The 26756-nt window shown below is 34.2% G+C and overlaps 2 protein-coding genes across 2 annotated transcripts; both read right to left on the reverse strand.

The window, feature by feature from the left end:
- Positions 1-1169: 1169 nt before the first annotated feature.
- LOC143557161 (ABC transporter C family member 8-like) lies at positions 1170-9817 on the reverse strand. The gene is made up of 11 exons (XM_077046296.1): positions 7814-9817; positions 7197-7517; positions 6942-7028; positions 5914-6522; positions 5120-5284; positions 4670-4964; positions 3953-4167; positions 3397-3702; positions 2714-2777; positions 2012-2251; positions 1170-1382 (listed from the first exon to the last, which is right to left on the reverse strand). Exons 1-11 carry the CDS (start codon positions 9779-9781, stop codon positions 1252-1254), a joined length of 4401 nt encoding a protein of 1466 aa, XP_076902411.1. The 5' UTR covers positions 9782-9817; the 3' UTR covers positions 1170-1251.
- A 10756-nt stretch (positions 9818-20573) lies between these two features.
- On the reverse strand, positions 20574-25318 carry LOC143557154 (disease resistance protein Roq1-like). Its single transcript, XM_077046292.1, has 5 exons — positions 24818-25318; positions 22825-23935; positions 22430-22738; positions 21232-21792; positions 20574-21145 (listed from the first exon to the last, which is right to left on the reverse strand). The coding sequence occupies exons 1-5, from the start codon at positions 25300-25302 to the stop codon at positions 20639-20641; spliced, it is 2973 nt and encodes a 990-aa protein (XP_076902407.1). The 5' UTR covers positions 25303-25318; the 3' UTR covers positions 20574-20638.
- Positions 25319-26756: the final 1438 nt, after the last annotated feature.

The following is a 26756-nucleotide window of genomic DNA, read 5'->3' on the forward strand; positions in this document are numbered from 1 at the left end:
TTAATTTCTCCTTTAAGGTCCTTAGAGTTAGTTTCTCCAGTAATTTATGTTTTTATAAGAGAAAATTCTCAAAACAACCTATTTTAAAGAGAGAAATTCTAAAATAGCCTTTTTTGTTGATTATTTTCAAGAATTTGTACTTGGAAGACACATTGGGAGAATATATAAATTATGAGGGGGCAGACCAAAGACTTAAAAATATGTAGAAAGCAAACCAAATATGGGAAAATGTTAAAGTTCAAATTATTTCAAAATATTGAGAGAGCAGACCATATTTTTTCTTAACTTTTCTACTCAAAATACTGTCTCCCAAGACTGTTTTTTTTATGTAAACTTGTTTAAAAGTTTGTTACATATTTTTAAAATTATTTTTACAGATATAAAAATATACTTATATTTTTTATACCAACCCCTGTGTTATATTATCTCTAACCACAGGGGCCGGTATCAAAATTTCACAAAGGTCGTTAAGATTTTAACACATATATACCATTAAAAATATGTTTTCACACGGGACCCCTACTCAAAGAGTAGGCCCGCCATTGATATATATCTATACTGACTTGACCGTTGGAGATCGAAGGTTCAAAGACCTCGATCTTTGATCCCTTCTAACGGGTTTCCTTCACAGTCTAGGTAACAATTGGGAAGGGCAAGACCCGACTTGCACAGACCGAAGCATGATCCTGACAACTGTTTCAACAACTTGAAAATGTTAAAACATGATACTTGTTTTGGACTTTGGTGATCTGATATTATGCAAAAAAAAAATAAAAATAAAAATAATAATAATAAAATAAAGAAAGAAAGAAAAAATATTATCCGTTATTTAATAAATCAAAGTTCTATTTGTTTCTTTTATATATGATATGAATAGCATAGCCGAATAGGACAATAATTAATTAAATGCAAAAGTAGTTAAAACTTAAAAGACTTGTGTGTATCATGTGCAATAAATTTATGGTACCAGTATAATAACTTATAAACGACACTCCAAATCCAAAGTGGGGAAAGTAAGGTGTAACAAAGCCTAAACATTAAAATTGGGGTGTAATAAGGTACAAAACTAGTGTCCTAAAAAAAGGAGTTTTTCTGAGCTTGAACTCGAGCTAAACTAGCTCCATATTCTAGCCATAACAAAATACTCACTATGGAAAGATCACCGAGCATGGCCTAGAATTAATCAAAGTTTTAAGCTCGAGCTTAAATATTATTATGCGCATATAATTCGAGCTCGAGGCAAAGATTATCTTATCTTTGGAAGTCATCAAACGTCTGAGCGGAGTTCCTTCTACAACTGGACCAGTATTCAGCTACAAGCTTGGAAAAGAATGAATCAGTCTCTATAAGCTTTGAAGGCTCATCATACTCCATCATTTTCCCTGCAAATCAACAATTTACTTATGACTGACATTTAAAGAGACAATTTAAGCTATATTTATTATTATATAAATATGTTAAGTAGGCCACATAAAAAATTAAGATAAAGTGGAGAAAAAGGCGTTCAAAGTCTCTATTGAAACCGGTTTTATGGGTCACATACCAAATTTTGCACAAAAGCATGCCAGGATAATGTAAATTGTCAAATTATTAAAAAAGAAAGAAAGAAAAAAAACACACACGCATTTCTTTTACATTGAAATGTTATTGACGGCTCGATATGATAACATAATTGTTGTTCCAACAAAATGTTTAGGCCATTTTCGGTATTATGTAAACTAGTTTCAATAAATATGTGATCTTAATAAAAAAAGACAAATACTCAGACGGACATCCAGAATTCACATGCTCATTGTATATATTAGTTTTTCTAAAAAAGGAACAGAAAGCATTAGTGGATCAACCCAAGTTCACCATAGATGCTTTGACTCGTACAAAAAGTAAACCGTTTCGACCAAACTCGTTTGGAAGCGTAAAGCGTTACCCAAACCGCTCATCCCAACTCCCACCCAAGTGTCACATGGAATGCATGAAATCATTTGTTTCAACTATGTTGGGAGTTGTAACATACCAAAAGACAGAACCATGACTTTGTCACTGTCGATAACGGTTGGAACTCTGTGTGCCACAGTTATGACAGTGCAACTTGAGAACTCTTCCCTTATAATTCTCTGTAGAATAACATCTGTTGCTGAATCAATGGATGCAGTGGCTTCATCAAGTACTAGGATTTTGTTTCTCCTAAGTAATACTCTTCCTAGACAAAATAATTGCCTTTGTTCAGCACTCCAGTTTTCTCCTTCATCACTCACTGTAAAAATTCAGAAAAATTGACATTTAAAAGTCTTGTAATATGTATTTCTGTGCGTTTTGAAACTGATTATCTAAAATAGGATAATTGCATTTAAATAATTAGCACTAATACTTGTGTTACCAGAGATGTATAGTGTTTGGATGTCATTAACAAATTCTGATTATCTATGGAACTGATATGCAAAATGACCAAAATAGACTCCAATTATTTGTTAACCTTTTAAAAAATCTTAATGTAAGTTACAAATTATTGTTTATAAAGGGGGTAGACAAGTAACGTTAATATCTAATCTACTATTGTTATGGTAGTTATAAAACTGAATGACTTTTAAATAATCATCATCTCTTTTATCCAAACACTAAAATTAGTTCTAAAGATTTCGGGTAACAGTAATAATCAAAATACTCGAAAGCAAATACGAACGCCTACTTAGTAAGATAGTCAATAAAGCCGATTTACCTGAAGAATCTAGCAAATTTGAAAGACTTCTAATGGTAGTTTTAAGCTGACACTTCTCTAATGCCTGTAAATTCATATGAACTATAAACATTATTGTAGAAAAGATCATATAGATGTATGAATAGAGCTTTTTTGTATAAACTACCAATGCGTTTTCACTTTTGTTTCATTAAAACAATTGTACTTTCTTTGAGCAGAGATATATAATATATCTTTGTCGTGTTTGGTTCATTATGTGGGCTTTTCTCGTAAAAGTTTTCGTGTCGTTTGGGCTATCATTTTATACCTTATAATGACCCAAACTGCAAAAAAACAATGCTTCAATTGCTCAAATGTATTAAAAAAAGTGCAATGATTAAAACAAGACGAATATATCAGTTTCTTGGGTAATTTAAGCAAAAAAAAAAAAAAGAAAAGAAAAAAAAAGAAAAAGAAGAAGAAGAAGCAAATTGGTCATGTTGTAGTCATTGCACATTTTGAGTCATTATGTGGACTTCTAGTAAAAAAAAATTGTTCGGTTTGGATCACCACAATAACATCTCATAACAACCTAAGCCATAGAAAAAACCATCTTTTAATAATTTGGATATATAGAAAAGGTATAATAATTAAAACAGGACAAAATGTAAGAATAAATTGGTATATTGTGCAGAAAAATCCATATGAATTTCAGTTTTGGTTACCTTCCATATCTCATCATCAGAATGAAGTCCAAGCGGGTCCAAGTTCGTTCGGATACTACCCCTAAAAAGGGTGGGTTCTTGTGGGATGACACTTAAATTCATTCGAAGATCTTTAAGTCCAATAGAGCAAATGTCTAATCCATCTATAAGAATTCTTCCACTATCCGGTTCTACCAGACGAAATAAAGCTGTTATTAATGTCGTTTTCCCACTTCCTGTTCTTCCGACAATGCCTACTCTAGTCCCTTCTTTGAATGTACATGTGATCCCTTTAAGAACTAGCGGTGCATTTAGACGATATCGTAACTGAAATCAGAACCCCATAAAGGCATAAACACTGAGGTCTCAACTTCTACATGCTTTTAATAAAGTATAAAGCTTCATAAATTTATAAGCATGTGGAAATAAAAAATATAAACTGTATAGAACATGCAGACACTTATAATTGTTTCATGTCACCCATTTTGCCACCTGTTTTATAGTCTATGAAAGTATTTGAATCATAAATCTTGACGCGTTTTGTAATTAAAAAAAATGGAAGAAAGTTTGAATTTACCTTTAGATCCTCGAAATGAATCCTTCCCTTTGAAGGCCAAGATGATGGTGGTCTGTTACTGATCACAACTGCTGGTGGCTCGGGTGGAATGTGCATGAACTGTTTGACCCGTTCTACTGAAACGATGTAATTGGCTAAACTGCAATACCATCTAGTCAAAAACACTTGGGTACCGGTCAAAGTCAATGCATAAGAAAGAGAGAGGCCAACCAACCCTATACAAACATTGAACATATGGAGTTAATGTATGTTATCTTTGAACACATATGAAATATAGTGGAAAGTAGAAATTTTGGCCTGTTTGCTTATAAAGAATTTGATGTGGTTTATGCGTATCTAACTGGTCAAACGGGTAAAATCGAAAAAATAAATAAATACTGCCAAAAAAAAGGAAAAGCGCAGAAAGTCACCCAAAGTGTTTTTGAGGGCTTATGTCATAGATAACAACATAGAGACAAATGCCGGTCCGTTTTCGTAATTGATAATTATACCCTATTCTAGTCTAATTAATAATTTTGTTTATTGAAAGAGGCTAGCAAAATAATGGCCTATTTGGGCAAGTATACTTCATTGAAATGAGCTAACTTTGTTATTTAGTAATAAGCCACCTCATCAGAAAGGGAAAAAAAATGCCACATAAGCAAGAAATAATCGTTTTGACCCGTTACCCAAGTACCCAACCAACCCATTTTCCATCTCAAGATATGACTAACGTACCTGGAGGCACAAATCCATTTGGAACAAGTACTAGAAGAAAACTAGCTGTGAACAAGGTGAGATTCGAAAATGCTTCGGTTCTTATAACCAACCACTCCAATGTTGCATTTGAGAAAAAGAAAGTACTTGCGTCCGTATCCACCAACCTAACGTATTCTTTAAAAAACCTATCTTGCATTTTAAATGCTCGTATTGTTGCTACATCAAGTGATGTTTCAGATGCATAATTCATCACGGGTGCTTTTGTTGTTCCATTGATTCTCATTAGTTCCCTTGCATTTGGTTGATAATATCCCTGCAGTTCACAGAACAGGAAAAGTAACACATTATTTTTGCAAACAAAAAATAAAAACCAGACAAGAAATTGTTTGTGAGTAACAACCCGAACCCCACTTGGCATGCTACCCAACCTGCCCCATATTGACACCTCTAAAACTGATAAAGATTTACCTGAACATATTTTGTGGCCACGAGACCGAAGATGGCTACAATGAGAACTTGCCATGTCACTGAGGCCATAATCAAGATCATAGCAAGTAATTCAACACTAGGAGCAATCACATAGGCGAAACAGAATGGTATGTCAAAATCAATTACACTAAGATCAGATGAGGCCTGCACAAAATACTAAATTAGCAACCAAACATGTTATAAAAAAAAACTTTTTCTTTTTCGGGCTAATTTCATAAAAATATTGTTACCACCTTGCTCTAAGGTCTGTTTAGTTAACCAACTGTTTGTAGGCCAGAGAAAAGAACTAAAATTTAAATAACTGATTCAAGGTAAATGACACACTAGCTGGTTAAAATATGAAGATGTGTTGCTAACTTCTGAGCATGTTGACTTTTTTTCGTTATGTGGTGCTGACATGACGCCTTCAATCCATTACTATTAGCCTATTAGGTTTATACCTTAAAGAAAAAACTTTGAAGCTTTGATGTTTATTCTGGCCTGAAAGAATGTTTTAGGCAAAGAAAGAAAGCATTAAAGTTTCAAAAAAAAAAATAATAATAATAAATAATAAATAATAATTTCAGGTAACCATCATCTTCTATAGTTTTGGTCAAAATGATGATGTGTCGGTAGTGTTTGACCATGCTGACTTTTTCCATGTGGCGCTGACATGGCGCCTCCAAACTGGTTAGATTAGGTAGTTACCTTAAATCAAATATTTGAAATTTCTGGCCTAAAAAAGTTGGTTGCTATAATCAGAATTCAGAAGAAAGCTTCTAAAGATTTCTTACCCTGGTTAGAATTCGCCCAACTGGAGTAGAGTCAAAGAAGACCATAGGAGCACGAAAAATTGATTCGTTGAACTTATTGAAGAACAATTTGGAGGCTTTTAATCCCAAAAGTGCAGCAAAAAGTGATCTCAAATACACAAAAACTGTGCTGATTGTTGAAAGCAAAGTATAACCACAAATCAACATAATGGTGGTGATTTTCGGGATTTGAATACCATATGCTAGCCAATAACTTGCTGCTGCTTGAAGAGCAACAAAACCAGTTACGGTAAAAAAGCATAAAAACAAATACCATGATCCTTCTGAAATGACAACATAATCAAGGAAAGGTTTCCATCCAACATTCCCAACCTCCTTTTCTTCTTCTTCAGTCAACTGCACTCCCGGTGGGCCCGTCGTTAACTGCCCCTCACTCTTTTCTTTTTTGAGGTGTTTATTGTTAATTTCTTCTAAATTTTGATGCATGTTTATTGTTTTGTTTTCAGAAGGTGAAGAGTTTAAACCTGTGATTGCCTCTTTGTGAGCATTCACAAGCTGTTCAAACGCTGTCCCTGACATTAAGATATCTTCATAGCTTCCTGACTGCGTAATTTGACCATCTTGCATTACCTTTAAACAAAAATAAATTAGTAACTAAATATAATGTGATCACTAAATTATAAAAGTGATTCAGAAACCATTTATAGAGAGATGACGACATGGGTGGGTTGGGTAACGGGTCAAAATATGTGTGGAACGGGTCAAAGTCAAAGCATGTGTGAAACGGGTCAAAATAGACCAGCTAAATTTTTTTTTCATTAGATGTATGTGTAAACGATGAACGCGCTGACAGGATTACAAAAATGGTATTATTACAATTATTACCATAATCTTTGAATTAACTAATCGGGCAACCTGTTTGCCCCCCTTAGGCCCGTTTGAGATCAAACACAACCAAATCAACCCGTGTATTAAGTAAATGGGTCGAAATTGGTACCTCTATAACACAAACCTATGTTAAAATGTTCATAAGTATTATTCCTGATTACCAGAATATTGTCAACTGATGAGAGAAACTCCACTTGATGAGTGACAAGAATGACTGTTTTGCCCTCAAGACAGTCCATAACACAATCCTGAACCACAAGATTCACAATTTAAATCATCAAAAAAGAAGAGAGTAGCCTGTAAATATTCAAAGAATTCATAAATCCAAAAAACCGAAAAGCAAGCATGTTATGGTCAGGATTCAGTTTAAAGTCAAACTGACTAAAAAACGCCATTTCAAGAAATTAAAATATTACATTAAAGAGAGTCGCGGCTGTATGTGCATCTACAGCACTAAACGGGTCATCAAGAAGATATATATCAGCGTCATTGTATACTGCGCGTGCAAGTTGAACCCTTTGCTTTTGGCCTCCACTCAAGTTAAGCCCTCTTTGACCAATTTCTGTTAAGTCTCCATGATCAAAAGTTTCAATATCTTTATCTAAAGCGCACGCCTTAATAGCCTTTTCATATCTACTTCTGTCCATTGGCTTCCCATACAATATGTTATCTTGAATTGTCCCACTTTGAATCCAAGATGTTTGGCTAACATAAGCAATTGATCCAAACACACCAACCTGAAAACAAATGAGATTACAAAAACTTGCATGAATTTGTATAACACGCACATTGCATAAGAAGGTAATTGAATCCTTAAACTTATAAAAACACAAAAATAGTGTTTTTTTGAGTCTTTATTACTTTGTGGACTTAACTATGCAAAGATAAAGTCATGAACTCAAGTCTTTATACATTTTTTAAAAGTTTCAGAATTTTCTTTTGGCAAAAAAATTGTACACCCAAAAAGAAATTTAAGCAAAGTTTGTTATCTTTTTATGCAATTAGACCTCTAAATACAATCAATAGCACTCACTGTTCCAGAAGCTTTGGATATTTCTCCAAGAACAGAATATAACAAAGATGACTTTCCAGCACCAACTGACCCGCAGACCGCAACTTTCTGCCCACACTTTACTTCAAGATTTATATTCCTAAGAGTCGGAACGGGTGATTCAGGATCCCAACTGAAATTCCCATCCTGTATATTGATACAAGGATGTGAATTTTCCGGTTCTTGGTTTCTTTCCATTCTTATATCTTTAAGCTCATCATCAACCAAGAAAGAATTAATCCGGTCAAAGGATACTTTGACTTGAATTAATGCAGAGAGTGCATCGGGTAACAACCTTACGGGTTCAGACATAGTTCTTAATGCTGCTAAAATTGAAAAAATAGTTGCAGCATTTAAAGGAGCACTTTTCAGTAGCACGCATCCGAAAAAGACAACTGAAGAAACGAGTGTAGGTGACATCCAATACAAAACCGTGCTATACGCCCTTTTGAACTGAAGTTCACGTAACCAATGGACTTCAGTTTCTCTAAAAGATTCAGTCATTTTCTTGAATTTTTCTTCCCAAGATTGTAACTTGATGACCTTCATGTTGTTTAAAATCTCAGAAGTGGATCTTAGTCTCTTGTCTTGAGCCACCATGAAATTCAACTGACTTTTTTGCATAGCTTTTGCGAACGGCACATTAAGAAGCCCGCATATGATTAAAGGGACTAAACCAGGAAGAACACCTAATCCTACTATGGAAAACAAGACACCAACTGATAGAAATAGTTGAACGAAACAAGCCCACGCCAAATGAAACCACATAGGAAAGTCACCCATTCTATACGAATCAATCGCTATGTAATTCACAACTTCCCCTGTAGAATGCTGTTTCTTTCCTAAATTAGAAAGCTTAAGTTGTTTCTCATATACTTTCACCATTAAAGCTGACCTCATTCTCATACCGGTTCTTCTTGCATTAAAGTAAAATTGCCTGTTAGACAATGACTCCACTACCTTGACTAAAATTAAACTCCCTACTAATAATAACCCTTGATGTAAATCTTTAATTTCACTGTTGGAGTAGTCAACAAACGCGTAGAGTAACAACGGGCTAACAATGACTGATGTATTCCTAAGCAAAATGCATAATCCTGAAAAAACCATCTCTTTTAAATAAACTTTGGCTAATGCTTTAGGAACCATGTTGGCATTGTTTAAGGATTTTTCTGTTTGAAGTGAATCCCATGCCTTTGTGAACTTTTCATGGGCGACTGCAGCTTGGTCTACGGGTGCTAAACACGGAATGTCTTCTAGAACTAATGGCTTTCTATAACCTACCGCAAGCAATGGGTTCACCCAAGAAAACGTCAATTTGCTTAAAAAACTTGGTTCTTCTGGTTGACTTGTATTTGCATTTAGTGTTTCGTTAACCAATAAGGGCTCGGATAAAGTCGGGCTTCGTGTGTACAGAGTGATGAAAGTTTTTAAGTTTCTTATAGCACACAAAAGAAGTAAGAAACTAGCAGCCCATTCTATCATAACCAAGTTCAAGATGGTCGATGAATTTGCCAAATTCTCAATGTTCACAAAAGAAAGTGACAAGAAACAAAAGATCCACCAAACGGTAGCTAGAATCTTGACCGATGCAAATCTTTCTACAATTAATGAAACTGTCAAAGTTACCCAAACTAGTGGTCGAACAATGAGCACCCACCAATTCAAGTTAGGGGTTTTAGCAGTTGCATCCCATAAACCAGAAATAAGATATGTAACCGAAGTGAGAAAACAACAAGAAGCAACTGATACAGATATCCAGTCACTTTTACTTGATCTATTGGTGTTGTTTTTCTTAATATAACTCAAAAGTAGCAGCAAGTAGAACAGAAAGACAGACACCAAGCTGAAAATGTCTATAATACATCTTGTAAATTCAAAATCGCCCTCGGAAACCATAGTGATCCTCCCTGAAAATAAATTAGTAATTACAAGTTGGATTCTGTACATGTTAGAACTGTATTTATAGTATCCGTTTGAGATTGTTTATATAAACAAGTTACAGTAAACAGCTTTAAATAACTTAGGAGAAATAAGATCAAATAGGCAATCCCCAAACACCCCCCTTTAGTTGCAGAAATTTCAAATTGTTAGCATATATGTATAATATAACTGTATTATTCTTAGTTATTGTTGTGCATCCCATCTCTGAATAGGACATTGCATTGTAATTATATATACCGATAAAAATCAACAATAGAATTCACTTGGATTGCAATTTCTTCACAAATGTTTGCAGCAATGGATATTATAAAAGTTTGAGATTAGCTTATTCAAACAAGTTATATTTGGTTATTGTGATTTTAAAAGTCAGTTTTAGATTGCTTGTTTTAAACATATATAGGATTAATAACTTTGAATGTCTGAATTACGATCCGAATTAGAGATGTTCTTATCCGATCCGAATAACAATTTTTTCCTAATTTTTGGTTCATAACATTTTACTAGTTTAGAACTTAAGTAACCATACAAAATCGGAAAACACAAATTACTTTTGAACACAATTCAAACTTCAAAAATAGTCTAAACAAATACCACTAACGTACAAAAATGTTACATGCTTATTCGGGTTACACGGATATCCAAATTATCCAATTTTTAAATTTTCATATCAGAAACAAAACGAATATCCAAATAAGGATTCAGATAAGTCTTTATAGAATTTCCGTTCAGATTTCGGTTTGCTTGAACACCCTGCCTTTAGTTGAAGAAATTTCAAATGCTTGCAGCAACGGAAATACATATAATATTATCTCCATAATTAAACATTCAGTTTTGTAGAAATTAGAAGCTAAAAGTGAAGACAAAGTGTACGTACCAAGTAAAATTGCTTGAATCCGCCAATATAATCTCCACCACCAGTAATATCGGAAATTAGTTACCCACCACCCAATAGGCGGCGAATTCTGTAAGAAAACAAAAAACAATGTGATGTAATTTATTTATTGAAAATGGTGGAGATATGATGAATACAAATGCTTACGTAACTACATAAATTCCAAACGAAATACTGACAGTGTCACATTCTGTCTTCACCAATCTTAAAGTTTTCCGCACATTTTGGATTCTTGTAACTAACTGCCTCCACTATCAACACTATCTTATTCTCGCATGGATAATAAAATAATAATAATCATGTTCTAATGTCTCTGCATGTAATAATATATATATATATATATATATATATATACATATGCTTGCAAAAGCGTTTTGGCTGCTTCACTACAAATATACATATAGACAATTGTGCTGGTATTAAATGTGTGAAGGGTAATATCTCAAGATCAAAAATAATATCTTAAATTTCTAAATTGTTTTTGTGTTATTATTATTATAGGGTGCATGTAAACTCTAAACGAGTGGAGCCGGGCCCGATTAGGTTTGAGCTCCGCTCGTTTCAAACTTTATTTCAAAAGCTTGAGCTTGGTTTGTGAGTGGTTTTTTAATGTCAAGCTCGGGCTCGGCTCGTTTATTACTTATTAATTAACTTTAATAATTGATAATTATTTTGATATAAATTTTTAGTTTTAAATTTATATATAACACAAAATGTATATAATTTAGTTTTTTATCATATATATATATATAGTTAAGTTCCATATATATATATATATATATATATATATATATATATATAGTTGAGGGAACTTAAAAAAAGTGGGAAACTATGAACCATGCCATTTACATATAAAAAAATAATATAAAACTCGATTTCACATGTAAAAAATTAGTTTTAGCATAAACTTTTTTGCTTATAAATACATGTAGAAGACATTCCAATAAAAAAAATAGCTTTCTAAAAATATATTTTTTTTACCTTTTTTTGGCTGATTTTTATTTTTTTAAAAAAAGAGAACTTTTCTTTATGAAAACGGTTATACATCATACATGTGTTTATGTGTTTATATGTAAAAGCGCTAAAAAGATCATGTAAAAATGCGTTTTTTACATGTAAAAATGCGTTTTTTTATTATTTTTTTTACTTGTAATAGAAATGGTTCCTTAGTTTCCTACATTTTTATGGTTTCTTTTGAACCTGCCACTATATTTAATAGAAACTATATAAATGATAGGCTTGTTTTGGCTCGCAAGCCGGTTTGGGATCATTTATTAAATGTGTTTATTTTTAGACCCGGATCATTTAAGCTCGGCTTGATTCAGTATTTTTGCGAGTCGAACTTGAGTAGCTCACAAGTAGCTTGACTCGTTTATAGGTCTGCATGCATAAATATATTCGACATGCTGAAAAGACAGAGAGCCAACATGAGGTTGTGTGTAGTAGTTTGTGCAAGGTGTCTCCAGCTCATCAAGGGAAGGCGCCAAGACAATTATACGGGTGCCACTGAGGGGCGCCAATGGGCTTTAACGGAGAAGAGAGGAGGGGGGGGGGGGGTCAATGGTGTGGTTAATTGCAAACCTACCAATTAATTTTTTTTTCTTTTTAATATTCAGTTAAAATCAATACACCATTGTTAAACGGGAGGTTAGTTAAAACAAGTAACAATGTTATAAATATATAAATATACTATTAAAAAAGCATATTACTATTTTATAATAGTTACCTCTTTTTCTAGCAAAAGTTAAAAACTTTTCCATATAAGCCAAATGACCCATGGCATATATTAACTGCTCCAATTAAATACAAACTAAAAAAACACAAGGATAAAGGATGGTGATTCATTATCGATTTGATGGTTTTGAATTGAACATATACATAGATATATACATTGAAACCCTACATTTTCATCATACATTCATACTTCTGTTTTTAATTTTAACAACGGATTTTATTAAGAACTTTTACAAACATGAGTGGATTTTGTAGCCACTCAACCCAAGAAATATTAGAACTACGATTCCTACTAAAAAAACCATAAAAACAAACAGTAACCAAAGCATTAAATAATGACTCTTTCTTGGATCCATAGTCCACTAACCGGACAAAAACAATAGCATCTAGCCATCAATGAGCCTTTTCTTACTCCTTGGCAATCTGATGGAATCAACCCATTTAGACTCCTCGCTATGGGCGGTAAAGGGGGCGGCGTTTGGGGAACACCACCGAGGGACGGAAATGCGGTTTTCTGGGATGCTTGGTAGCTTAGATTGAACACACTGGCCTTGGGAAGCCTGCTCAGTTGCTTGCAAGGTCAATATCATCGGGGTGATCATCATGACCCAACAATTATGCTTTAGGCGGTCGCATCATTTGATCTTTGAATATAGCATACATTTTTTGGGATGTCCGGTGCAAACAGTGTAGCTATGATTCATTCGTCCCCTATTTTTTACTACGGCAGAGACAGAGTTGCACCCGACATCTCATTTTCCACGAATGATGTCAACTACGAATACAGATATTATCTAGTCGATGATATTTATCCAGAGTGGCCACACTGGTTCTTAGCTTTGCGTGCCTGACTGACATTAAACGTCAATATTTCAAGAAAAAACACGAGTCCTCTAGAAAGGACATCGAAAGGGCATTCGGGGTATTAAAGAAACGTTGGTCTATCATTAGACAACCGGTTCGTTTTCACCAAATGGATAAGTTAAGAAACATAATATACACCTGCATATCTTGCATAATATGATATCGGAGGACTCGGGTAGAGCAATTTTTCAAGGCGAGTACAACGATGAGCCAGAGCTGATCTCAACACTAAACGATGATGAGAAACTTGCTAATTTATTAAGAACACGAAGAAGCTAGGGGAAATGAAGCACGGTCTTCGATCGGGTTTGGTTATTGTCTTTGGAGGACCAAGCAAAATTATAGCGACGACTAAAAATAGTTGTAACTTTTTTTTAGTTTTTTTTATATGTTTTTAAATTTAATTTAGTTTTTTATTTAGTTTGCTTTTTATTATTATTTTATTTTATTTTATTGTGTTGATTTTTTGTTTTATGAAAAAAAATAGATTTAAAGCCTTTAGAGGCGTTAAACCATAGATGGATATTATAGTTTGAGGTTTTAAAACCCCTGGTATCCACGTGGTGCTAACATGACACTTCGAATGGGCTTTAAAACCTCCAAAATAATGAATAGCCTTGTAGGTGGTTGTTGGAGAAAATGAATGAAGACGGGGTCATGGCATGACTTTACAGGTCGCTTCTGTTGTTTTGTTTTGTTAAATTGTCAAGTTAATCCCTTAACTAATTAATTTCTCCTTTAAGGTCCTTATAGTTAGTCTCAAATAATTTATGTTTTTATGAAAATATGGGTTGGAAATGCTCTTACGACCTTAGATTTTGCAAAATTATTTATGTTTTTAATTTTATTTTTTGTTTTTAATTTATAAAACTTGTTTTATTTATCTTTTTGTAAAAAAAATTTACTTTGTAGGTTATTTTTTTAATTTGAACGAATTTTCATTTTATATAATTTAGTTTAAGTAATTTAATATATTTAGTTGTGTTTCATTAAAGGTTGAATGAAAGAATGCAATAGTAAAAACAGAAATGCCTTTAACCTAGCATATATATATATATATATGGGATGGATCTTGCGAGAAGTCAAGTTATAATGAGAAGTACGATAAGTCAATATGGGCCACTCATCTAATTTTCAATCTTCCATCATTAAAAATATATGAAAAAGGTATTAAAGTAATATAAATGCATTCTCTCTCTAATTAATATATATATAATTAAACCACATAAGTTACATTTCTAACTAATATATTAATCTAATCACAATAACTAAAAGATTTAAAAAATTAATAAATCTATAATACAATAAATTTATCTTTTTTACCCTATCTTTTGAGTTCACCCTACACAACTATAATTTTTTCCTACATCTCTTCAAAATTTTCATAAATATCTTTAATTTTTTCATACACGTCTTAATTTTTTTCATGCACATTTTCAATTTCTTCGTACCTATTCTTTTCGTCCTACACATCTTCTATTGTTTCCTACGCATATTCAATTTCTTTCTACACATCATTAATTTTCTCATACACATCTTAAGTTTTTCCCTACACACATTTTATTTTCTCATACACAACATATTTTTTCCTACACAACTACATTATCTTTAATTGTTTCCTACGCATATTCAATTTCTTCCTACACAACATTAATGATCTCATACACATCTTAATTTTTTTCCCACACATATTTAATTTTCTCATACACAACATATTTTTTTCCTACACAGCTACATTCGTCGTACACTTTTTTTTCGTCCTACACATCTTCAATTTTTTCCTACGCATATTTAATTTCTTCCTACACATCTTCAAAATTTTCCTACACATCTTTAATTTTCTCATACACATCTTATTTGTTTTCCTACACATTTTCAATTTCTTCGTACACATTTTTTCCGTCTTACAAATATTCAATTTATTATTATTTTTTTAAAAGAGTAATCAATGATGAAGATACTATTTTGCTTAAATCTTATAAATTAAAAGTTGTTTATTGATGAAAAAAGAACAAAATTAGATCTTACACTAACATATAATTAAATAAATAATTTGTAACTTACAAATCATAACTTTGAATATTTATGCTTTGAGCTTTTATTTAGGGATAGATGAGATAAATTAAATAATTAATTATATTTTATTCTACCTAAACTAGCCTTTTCATATTTATTTTAATGCCTTTCAAATTTTATTAATTACAATAAATACAATAATGTTTCAACCATTGATTAATAATCTAATGGTTGAGATCACTTCTTACACTTCTCGCTATAAAAATCACTTCTGAAATGAACTTAATCCTATATATATATAACAAGTTACTTTAAAATCTTGAAATGTTTATGTATCTGTATTATTAAAGCAAGAAAATGAATCTATATGTCATTCGGTTAGACCCTCCTCCACATAGGGTGCCATGTGTATAAGTTTCTATTTTTTCAATTTCCCCTTCATGAATGATAAAATAAAAAAAAATGTTGTTGGTGGGAACCAAACTCACTATCTTGTTTTTAAAATGCTTTTGGCTTACCAACTCAACTAGGATGAATTTATGTTAAGTCTTTTCTTTTTCTTAATTGTTATAGATTCACAAAATTACATTTTGTTTTATTTTTTTAGTCACCAGTGTATTACACGGGCTCTATCCTAGTTTATATAATATGTCATGTTGAGAGTTTTTATTGAGAATATTGTTATATAATTAATTTATACACAACAAATAAATCATACTAACTCCAATCTAGAATGTTAAGATTTCTAAAATCCTCTAAATCTTGTATTTGCAATTATTTGAACTCACTATCACGGGCGAAACATAGTGAGTGTTAGGGGTGGCGGCGTCTTCCTGTTTTCCCACGCAGTAGTGAAAATTTAGTTGTTTTTTGTCCGAATTTTTTATACGTAGTATAAATTTACCTGTTTTCGACAAAAAAAGAAAATTGAACCCCCCACCCCCCCTAATTTATGAAAACCTTTATACATTTGAGTCCGAACCCCAGCATTCGTGTCCAAGCTTCGCCACCACTCACTGTCTCACTTTTTGTAAGGAGGATACCATACTACTAGACTAACATGCCGGTCATGGGTGAAAACATGACACGTCTCATAGATTCATTTCATTATATACAAACCATCCTATCTTTTTCATTTGCATGTGCTTTTTGCGTCACCGTTTTTTTTACTCTAAACCCAACACATTTATTTCTGACCAAGAAGGCCAGAATTCAAGCTTATACAAGGGAAGCTAATAAGCTATTTAATTTATAAAAAAAAGGAAAGGGAAAAAATCATTTATTATTTATTGTTTAGGAATTGGAATATACGATTTACAATTAACACACTGATAAAACAAACGATTAAGTTATGTTTAAGTGGGAGTATTTGGATCTAGGTTACTAAAAGTTTAAACTTGTTTTGGACTTTTGATGATAACATGTTATGCCAAAATGTCATGTCGATTTTTATTAAATGAAAGTTTTGTGTGTTTCATTCATATATTATATGAAGTAGCTAACGCCTGACATGGCAATTGGTATTCTGGTCAAATAGCGTGGGGGTAATAGTTAAGTCTTGGGATCTTTGAGATTTCGGATTTAAAACCTGCAGCGTCAATTTCAGTACGGACGGTTGGCATCCCGTTTTAAAAAGGCTAACTCAGGTATTGAATGTGGATTCAAGTGTAAAAAAATAAAAAAATAATTAAAAGAAAAAAAAAACTAGTTGATAGTATCAAGGATAATAATTAATGCAATCTCACAAATCATAGCTAATCAACGATGGAGATATTCTCTCCATAAGTTATGCCTTACATATAATTGTAATTAAATGTATTTCTAGAATTAGCTTCCAATTCTTGTATATATGTCTTATTGTAATAGACAATGTGTGTTTGATTCTATTCTTCTTTTAATATTGTGATTGTTCATATTCTTCATATAATCGTGGTTTCATAATATATTCAAAATGTTAATATGGTATCAAAGCTTATATCTCCAGCGAGAAGTTCTTGATCCTGTGGCCATCAATCTCCTTTCCTCTTTCTCTACTCCAATATTCTCCCCTACTATCACAATATTACTCATTCAAACACCACCACCACCACCACCACCACCACCACTACCACTATTCCCCTCTACCACTAAAATATTTTTCGGCGACGCACTGTTCCGTTGAACCACTGTCCCCTACCACCTCTAAAATACTTCCGACCGACGCAGTGTTCCGGCGACCCACTGCTCCCCACCACCAATAAAATATTTTTCAGCGACGCACTGTTCCGTCGACCCACTGTTCTCTCCACAACTAAAATATATTCCGGCGATGCACTGTTCTGTCAACCCACTATTCCCCTCCACCAATAAAATATTTTTCGGCGACGCCCTATTCCGTCAATTTTCGGTGACGCACTAGTCCGTCACTATTCCCCTCTAAAATAAATAAATAAATAAAAACCTACGAATCATGTCTTTGCTTCATCAACTTTTCTTACATACCACAATATCTACTTTTATTCAAGATTGGACGTATCCTACAGTCGTCCATCTTGCGGGGGCATATCAAGGATAATATTCTCTCCATAAGTTATGCCTTACATATAATTGTAATTAAATGTATTTCTAGAACTAGCTGACAATGTGTGTTTGATTCTATTCTTCTTCTAATATTGTGATTGTTCATATTCTTCATATAATCATGGTTTCATAATATATTCAAAACGTGAATAGACAGTACAACTAATTACTTGCATGTATCATGTGCAACAAATTTATGGTACGAGTACAATAACAGTAGACGATAGTGTATCTTTGATATGATGTTATCAGCTTTGATATGATATAAGAGGGGGAAAAATCTAACCATTTTTTATTGTTATATTTTAATAGTTAGGAAAAAAAAATGAACATAATCATAAAATACGCGGATTCGTGGTCACGTATATTACATACATTTACATTTCCAACTGTGATACACGAATAAAATAGATAATGTTTAGTCACATATGACATCTACATACATTTACATTCCGAAGTTTGGATATGTTTTAATTTTGAAGGGCATATATACCTAGCAAGGCGCTAGAACAAAATGAAAGTTACATGTATGTGTCTTGTGGCTTTGTCTTTTGCATTTTATATAGTGTGCCAAACTATATAATACATTATTCACAAATATATATCGTATGTTTTAAAAAGACGGCACACGACACGACTAAAAAAGTTTAACTCTTCCTACAAGTTTGTAACAAAGTTTTAGGGTTTTATTTGTTACTTTTTTTTATATATTAAAAGACATTCCTAATTTCTTTATGAATCTATCAACCACACACTTCATATTACGGCTCCAAATTAATCAAATCGATCGATCATACCCAGAAATCCCCACCGATAGCAAAGCTATAAGTAGGGTCTAGGGAGGGTGGAATATAGGCACACCTTACCTCTATTCAATAAAATAGAGAGGTGGCTTTCAGAGAGACCCTCAACTCTAAAAATATATGAGAGGATATAAAAGACAATCCAAGTTTAACAATAATATAAATAATAATAACACTTAGTAATAATAATGATAATAATATATAGATATATTGAAATAATAAGAATAAACTTCGTGTATATATACATATATATATATAAGAAAAGAGAATAACATAATGGCGTGTGACAAAAAATAAGGTAGAGAAAAGCCCCTGAGTTACTATTTTCTCCCTAGACATCATTAACCTTAATTCTACGTCTCAAAGAATTCATATTCTCAACCATGTCCTCAGAGAGGTTCAGGTCTAGCAAATCACACCTAATCCTCTCATCCCAAGTCAATTTAGGTCGGTCTCTACCCTTCCTCCCTTCTATAGTAATGTTTTTTACGGACCTTACATGATTCGTTATCTGTCTTCTCTTCACATGTTCAAACCATCTCAATCTCCATTCTCTTATTTTGTCTGATTTGTTAGCTACCCCTAATCTCTCCCGAAACACACCGTTTCTTATTCTGTCTAACTTTGTGTGCCCACACATCCAGCGTATCATTCTCATCTCTGCTACTTTCATCTTCCGCTCTTGTGTCTTCTTGATGGCCCAACAATCTGTTCCATATAACATTGCAGGTCTAACTGCGACCCTATAAAACTTTCCCTTTAGTTAAGTTGGGAATCTCTTGTCGCACAATACACCTATACACATGTGGCTGCTCTCCATCTACACCATCTTACCTGAACTCGATGGGCCACATCACTGTCTAACTCCCTATCGCTCTGAACAAACGATCCTAGGTACTTGAACTTCGTTACTTGCGGAACCACGTGCCCTTCGATGGTGATCTGGATGTCCTCATTGCCATTTACTCCGTCAAAATCACAATGCAGGTACTCCGTTTTGGAGCGACTAATCCTTAAACCTTTTCCCTCTAATGTTGTTCGCCACTCCTCTAGTCTCATGTTAAGATCTTGTTTTTTCTCAGCAACTAACACAATATCGTCTGCGAACATCATGCACCACAGGAGTGTCTCCTGAATCGATTTTGACAACTCGTCCAAGACTACTGCAAAAAGAAATTGGCTCAACGCTGACCCCTGGTGGAGGCCTACCTCCACAGCAAAGAGGTCAGTGGGGGTGCACGGACACTTGTAGCACTCCTGGCATACATATCTATAATTATCTCTATATATTTCCTCTGGACCCCTCTACCCTCCAGGCAGTCCCAAAGCACTTGGCGTGGCACACTATCGTACGCCTTTTCTAGGTCAATAAACACTATATGAAGGTCGCGCTTCTTCTCCCTATACGGCTCCAAATTAATATATATACTAAATTGTCATATAGAAAAATTGTCTTCTAAAAAGAATTTTCAACTATATTTACGTGATAAGTTGTGAAGTAGTAGTAGACAGAGGTGCACAAAAAATCCGAACTTAGAACCGGACCCGAAAAAAACCAGGAACCGGGTTTTTTATACCTGAACCCGTACCCGACCCTATCCGTAGGGTACAGATAGGGTATGTATTTCAGTATCAAAACCCGTACTGGGCCCGACTTGTACCCTGTAATACCCGAAAACAAGAACCAGTTCCATACCCGGAAGCGGGTTTTTCCAATACCCGAAACCAGGTTTTTTCAAATACCCAATCTATACCTGAAAATTACCTAAAAAATACCCATTTTTAAGTGTCAAATTCATTTTCAAAAGAAACTCAATAGTTAATTCATTTTAAAAAGGTGTTTTTCCAATACCCGAAACCGGGACTTATATATGCTTCCAAAAATCTAATTAATTTATTGCATCGCAAATTTGCTACCAGTTGACTTATACAATTAAAAACATTTGAAACTCAAAAGTTAATTTGGATGCCGAGTCATGTTCATTTATATGGACTTCAGGATATTGTTAGTTCAGATGCCGAGTCATGTTGAATTTTGATCTTAGGTGCATACTGAGAAGAAGAATCCATTGATGTTTCTGTTAGACCACTTCTACATTTCTTCTCAACTAGTGTAACTCCAAAACCACTACAAGTGTCAAATTCATTTTCAAAAGAAAGAGCTTTGTATGTTTGATTCCACCAAGCAGTGTGACTCAGTAAACCAAATGAAACATACCACACCCATGTCATATACTTATCGCCGTCACTCTCCTCCCAAATCACATCATCTTCAGAATCGTCACCACTAACCTGCTTCATACTTATCCATATACGATATGGAATAGCGAAAGAGTCGTATGAAGTAACGACACACATTAAGAAACCGGAGAAGTCATTGCACCAGTTCTCTGGAAGTTCCAATCTACAACGCCTTCCTCTAAGCAAATGTGGTCTAAACCCCTTTGGAATCTCACAGCCTTCAACTTGGAGATGCATAGAGCCATGTTCAATAGCCTTTCCCTAATTGATCAACACTGATTCATTATATATATATATACAGCCTATATATGGAATTACATAATTGATTTTCAAAAGAAGAGAGATACCTTAAGCAAGAATTTTAGTAATCTGTCACTCCACCCATCTATAAGTGAGACTTGACATAACTGTTTACAATTTTTGTAAAAATCTTCAACGAGAGTCAGTGACTTACATTGGTAAATTGTGAGAATAGCTAAACTTGATGGAAGCTCGGGCAAATCAAGAAGCTTGTCACAAAATGATAGGTTGAGGCTTTTGAGTCGAGTAAGTTGCGAGAGGCTAAAATCTAGTCGTGCAAAACTGTTACAACTTAGATTTAGCTCTTCTAAATTCGATAACTCACCAATACCACATGGCATATCTTCGTCTTTCAAATAACATGCCGTTATTAGTAGATACTTGATGTTTTTCATCTGACGAATTGCTGGAAGCCTTTTAAGCTTGCGGCAGTTAAACACCTCTAAGTATTCGAGACTTGTATGATTTTCAAATGATGGGTGAATCTCTTCCAACTCCTTACAGGAATGGAGTGTCAGTTTTTTAAGATGCGGGAGACCATCAAAATTTGGTGTGCTAAATAGCTTCTCCATGCGAACGAGTTTAAGCACTTTCAAATGTGGTAGATGCTACAAAGTATGGACGAGTTAATATAAGAGTTTTTGATAACTAGTATGATCCAATATTTAAGTTGTATATATCTTGTGGTGAGAAACGGAGATCGAGCATTGTGTCTTCCAAAATCCAAATTCCCTTGGTATTTCTTTTAAGACTATATCTTTTTTCTGCTTTTTTTCTATTTTAAAGTTAAAGTTAACTTACATTAAAAAGAAAGAAAATACCAAATAAAGTCACAAAATATCGTTTAACATTAAAAATTATTTTAATGTTATTAGTAATCATATTGGCACGATATTAATGTTCTCATGTACACTCCAATACTAAAAGAATTTATGTGTTATATTGGATAGGTGTAGAACTATATGATTATCTAATAAACTTAAACCTTATTTAGTTTTAAATTTCTAGAAAGAAGTTGGTGAAATAGAATGGCTTGTAGCAATTTTCAAGTCATGCTACACTAGCATTTAATTTTTTTTTTCCATAAACTAGATCTCGCCTTTTGTATTTCCAAACTAAAGGAATTATTTCTTTTAATAAACTAAATAATCTTTAATGTCTTACATATATAAGAAAACTCACATTTTACCGGCTTTTTAATTGTGTAATTGCTGAAATTTTATTTGCACGAAGCTAATGAAATACCTGGTAACCCTTCCAAAGTTCTTTTTGCTTGCTATCACTCAATTTTAGAACAACAAGCTTCATTGGTAGGAAACCGCTCAGGAACGGACTTCTTGCAGGATAACCATACCATTCAATATAACGCAACTCATTTGACAGAAAATTAGGCCCTTCATCCCCATCCTGACTCATAGTAGACACACTAAGCCACCTTAGTTTCTTCATGTTTGAAACAAGCTTACATAAGGGTAATGAATAATCATGATCACGAGTTTTCCAGGGGAGTGCAGGTAAAGGCTCATATAGCATGGCTTCAATCTTGTTATTTTCCTGCAATAAAGAGGAAATATGTATGAGCTGAGTATCATGAACTACACAAATAAGATAATGTATCCTTTTAAAAGCATAACATTTACCCTTGTTGCGTCCCCAAAACACATCTCTTTGAGTTCATCACGTTTCCAAACTCTACTATGCTCTTCGGAATTCTTAGGATGCTCCCCTCTAACAATGTAGTGTCCCATTTCTTGGACCAGATCATGCATATCAAAGCTAACACCAAACTCGGTGTCATATACAGTAATGAGGGATTTTTGTCTCAACACCTTTATCCCTATTTCTGGGTGAAAATCGCAAGCTTCAAATATCTCTATTGCATCATCTATGGTCCAACCTCGTCTAAAGAAACATGCAATGTCCAAAAATAACTCTTTCTCCATTGTTTTAAGTCCATCGTAGCTAATTTTTAGCTTTTCCACTATTTTCATTTCTGGAATATGTTTTAGTCTGTCCAAGGTACTCATCCACTCTTTCTTGTTTTTGTCATATAGAAAAGAACCCAAAATCTTAATTGCCAATGGAAGACCAGCAGCATAAGAGACCACACGTAATGAAAGGGCCCCGTAATCTTCTACAGGGTCTTCTTCATTATATGCATGTCTTTTAAATAGTTGGATAGCCTCATAATCTGATAATAATGTGACAGGATAGACATGGTCTACCTTGTGGGCTCTTAGCAAATGTTCATCTCTACTTGTGATTATTATTCTGCTCCCACTACCAAACCAGTTATGTTTTCCGGCTAATGCCTCTAGTTGGCTAAGGTTGTCGACATCATCAAGAAGTACCAACACTTTTCTACGACATAACATACTTTTCATCCTGTGTTTTCCTTCCACAACACTATGTACATTCACTTCTATTTTGAAAAGAGTTGATAAAATATTCTCTTGCAGTTTATTCAACCTATACTTGTTCGCTTCCTCTCGAACATTCTCCACAATACAACGACCTTGAAAATGTTTGGAAATTTCCATATAAACGGATGTTGCAAGAGTAGTCTTACCACCACCCCCAACCCCCCATATCCCGACCATGCACACACCCCCTGACCCAAGGTCTAACAGTGATTCTAAATCTTGAAAGCGAGCCCTCATTCCAACAAGGTCTTCATCAACACATGAATTTAACATGAACAATTTATCCAAAATTGCATCCACAATTTTTTTGACGAACTGTGATTCATGCCTGTGTATCATATGGAAAATTATTGTATCAACAAACTAAAAAGAACGAGTTACAAACAAATTTGAGATCTTTAACTAAACTGAAGCTAGTTCGAATTTAAACTTAGAATTTCATGAATTGGAAGAGTGATCCAAAGCCAGGTATATAATAAAAATAACTCTGAGACATCCATCAATCCAATTCCAACAGAGCCCAAAACAATCTAACTAAATTACGAGTTCATTATCTTTACGGGCCTAATAAATATAAAAATGAATTTTGAATCTATGCACACAAAACAATCAGACGTAGCAACTTTTTTTGGCTAGAGTGAAATTTTGACTAACACAACTACTGAGGTTCCTAAGAAAGAACGAGTTGAAGTGATCAGAACTCTAATTACCTGAGCACAACTTTGGCTCATTTAGGCCCGTCTCACAAACAAGTCAAACCAAAGCTAAGCTCGAGATTTACACAAAAGCTTTAAAACGAGTTAACTTAAGTTCGATCCCTTTTAATTAAAAGGAGTAGCTTAGACAAAGATCTAGCCCGGCACGTTTTGGCATACACAGTAGTCAGTAAAAATGGATGTATTATGAACAGAAAACTTGTACCAAAAATAACACTCGAAGACAATCGGCTATGTGATCAAACACCAGATCATGGCTCTAGCTTAGCAAACAAGAAAAAAAAATTCTAATTGGAAACCGTGTTTCCTTATATGACTCGATTTCTTACCATTCAACGTATCAGACCAAAACAAACAATACTAAAATAAAACTAATACTAAAAATAACAACACTAAAATCAAACTTGACACCTTAACCATCAGACGTTTCAAGATTAACTTTCAACGGTAAAAACACGTTTACTACACTCGCGCATTAGATAAAAAAATATTACCCATCGGCAATGTTCTTGGGCTCCCATCCAGCGATGTTACTCGCATCAACAAGTGCTTTTCTCCATATTTCAGCTCTGGTGACATTCTTCACCTCCTGTTTGGCAAATGCTTCTCCAAATTTCCTTTTTTGACTTCTCACTTCAGTGGGTTCCACATCATAAAATACGGGTATAACAATTAGCTCTCTCTCATCCCTGCATTTCATAATATGTGCAAGCTCTTCCAAACACCAAGAAGAATCCGCATAGTTTTTGGAGAATATTATTACAGCAATTTGTGATTCTTCTACAGCCTCAAACAAGGATTCATGGATGGATTCGCCTCGGGGAAGTGCTTCATCATCCTTGTAAACACGGATTAGGTGCTGTTTAAGACTCGAATATAGATGATCCACAAATGTCTTGCGGGTGTCTTCTCCTCTAAAACTAAGAAACACGTCATATTTACACGATCGACAGTGAGAAGATGAGGATGAAGAAGCCATTGACGTGTTCAGAATTTGTATAATAATTGGAAACCAACCGCTTGAGATTTGAGAAAGTGAGTCTCACCTTGGTTTTTGTTTCTACAGCTGGAAGAGGACGCGGATTGTGAGGACAGTATTCTTGGAAAAGAAAATAGTATTTTTTTTTTTATCTTTTTTCCTTTTAAAATCAAAGTAGCAGTGGTAGTTGTATGGGGTGGGGGTGGGGGTGGGGGTGGGGGTGGTTTAAAAACCATCACTTGCTCCCACCAATACAAGCATGTCACCTCATTCCACTAATTTCCATCACTAGTGATGGAATTTTGGTGGGGGTGGTGGTGTGGTGTGGTGTGGTGTGATGAAATTTTTTTTTTTTGATATTTTTTTACAACTTAAAAATTAAAAACAATAGTAAATTAAAAAAAATAAAAGTTATATTAAACAATCTACTCCTCGTCCGAATTCGGAAATTCCAAACCTAAAGAGCCTACAAGTTCAACTAGATCATATCTCAACCGATGGTGAATATCTTCGTTCCGCAAGTCTAATTGCACGTTCTCAGGAACGGGAACTTGAATATGAGGATCCGGCACCCAATCTGGAGAAATTGCATGTCCGTCTTCTTTTATTAGCATATTATGCAATATGATGCATGCATATAATATGCTAGAGATCATGGGTTTTTTCATTGCACGAACCGGTAGACTAAGTATGCACCATCTACCCTTTAAGACACCGAAAGCTCTCTCGACATCTTTTCTTGCCGATTCTTGCAACTTCTTGAACGCCTTTTCCTTGACCTCGATAGGAAACGAAAAGGCTTTCACAAAAACAGACCATGCCGGGTAGATACCATCGACAAGAAAGTAGCCACGTCTGTAATATCTCCCGTTGACAAAATACGGACAGAAGGGTGCGGTACCATCTGTCACGCTTTGAAACAACGATAATGTGTATAGAACACTGATGTCGTTGTTTGAGCCAGGAACACCAAAATAAAAATGCCAAATCCATAAATCATTTGACGCAACCGCTTCAAGTACGATAGTCGGTCGTTTGATATCACCTCTAACATACGCCCCTTGAAACTCCCGTGGACAATTCCTCCATTCGACATGTGTACAGTCGATGCTACCGAGCATCCCTGAAAAATGCCATCTAGCCTCATGCGCGGCGTAAAGACGTGTAATGTCGGGTCTTGTTGGTTTTCATAGAAACTCTTTGCCATACAATTTAATAATCGCGTTATAAAAGAATTGCAGACATTCACGTGAAGTTCTCTGAGACATTTGTAAGTATTCATCGAATTGATCGGGTGGGTTACCTGTCGCTAATTGACGAATAGCGGATGTGCATTTTTGAAGCGCCGTAAAACTTCGTTTGCCCCTAGTGTCGTAAGATTCTTGAAACCATTCTTCGCTTGCTTCGACGTCCACTACAATTTTTAAAAATAAAGATTTCGGCAAACGAAACCG

The sequence above is a fragment of the Bidens hawaiensis genome, unplaced genomic scaffold (assembly GCF_021521415.1).
Source record: "Bidens hawaiensis isolate Kalapana, Puna unplaced genomic scaffold, B.hawaiensis_p1.1 tig00018841_1, whole genome shotgun sequence".
NCBI classification, from domain to species: domain Eukaryota; kingdom Viridiplantae; phylum Streptophyta; class Magnoliopsida; order Asterales; family Asteraceae; genus Bidens; species Bidens hawaiensis.

Excerpts from the sequence above, each read along its gene's own strand:
- LOC143557154 (XM_077046292.1), bottom strand. The coding sequence starts at position 25,302 with ATGGCTTCTTCATCCTCATCTTCTCACTGTCGATCGTGTAAATATGAC. Across the intron at positions 23,936-24,817 it reads CCCAAGAACATTGCCGATGG|GCATGAATCACAGTTCGTCA; the intron begins GTAATATTTTTT and ends TATGATACACAG. Across the intron at positions 21,146-21,231 it reads TACTAAAATTCTTGCTTAAG|GGAAAGGCTATTGAACATGG; the intron begins GTATCTCTCTTC and ends TTGATCAATTAG.
- LOC143557161 (XM_077046296.1), bottom strand. The coding sequence starts at position 9,781 with ATGTACAGAATCCAACTTGTAATTACTAATTTATTTTCAGGGAGGATC. Across the intron at positions 7,518-7,813 it reads TATCCAAAGCTTCTGGAACA|GTTGGTGTGTTTGGATCAAT; the intron begins GTGAGTGCTATT and ends ATTTGTTTTCAG. Across the intron at positions 1,383-2,011 it reads AGTCATGGTTCTGTCTTTTG|GGAAAATGATGGAGTATGAT; the intron begins GTATGTTACAAC and ends GTTGATTTGCAG.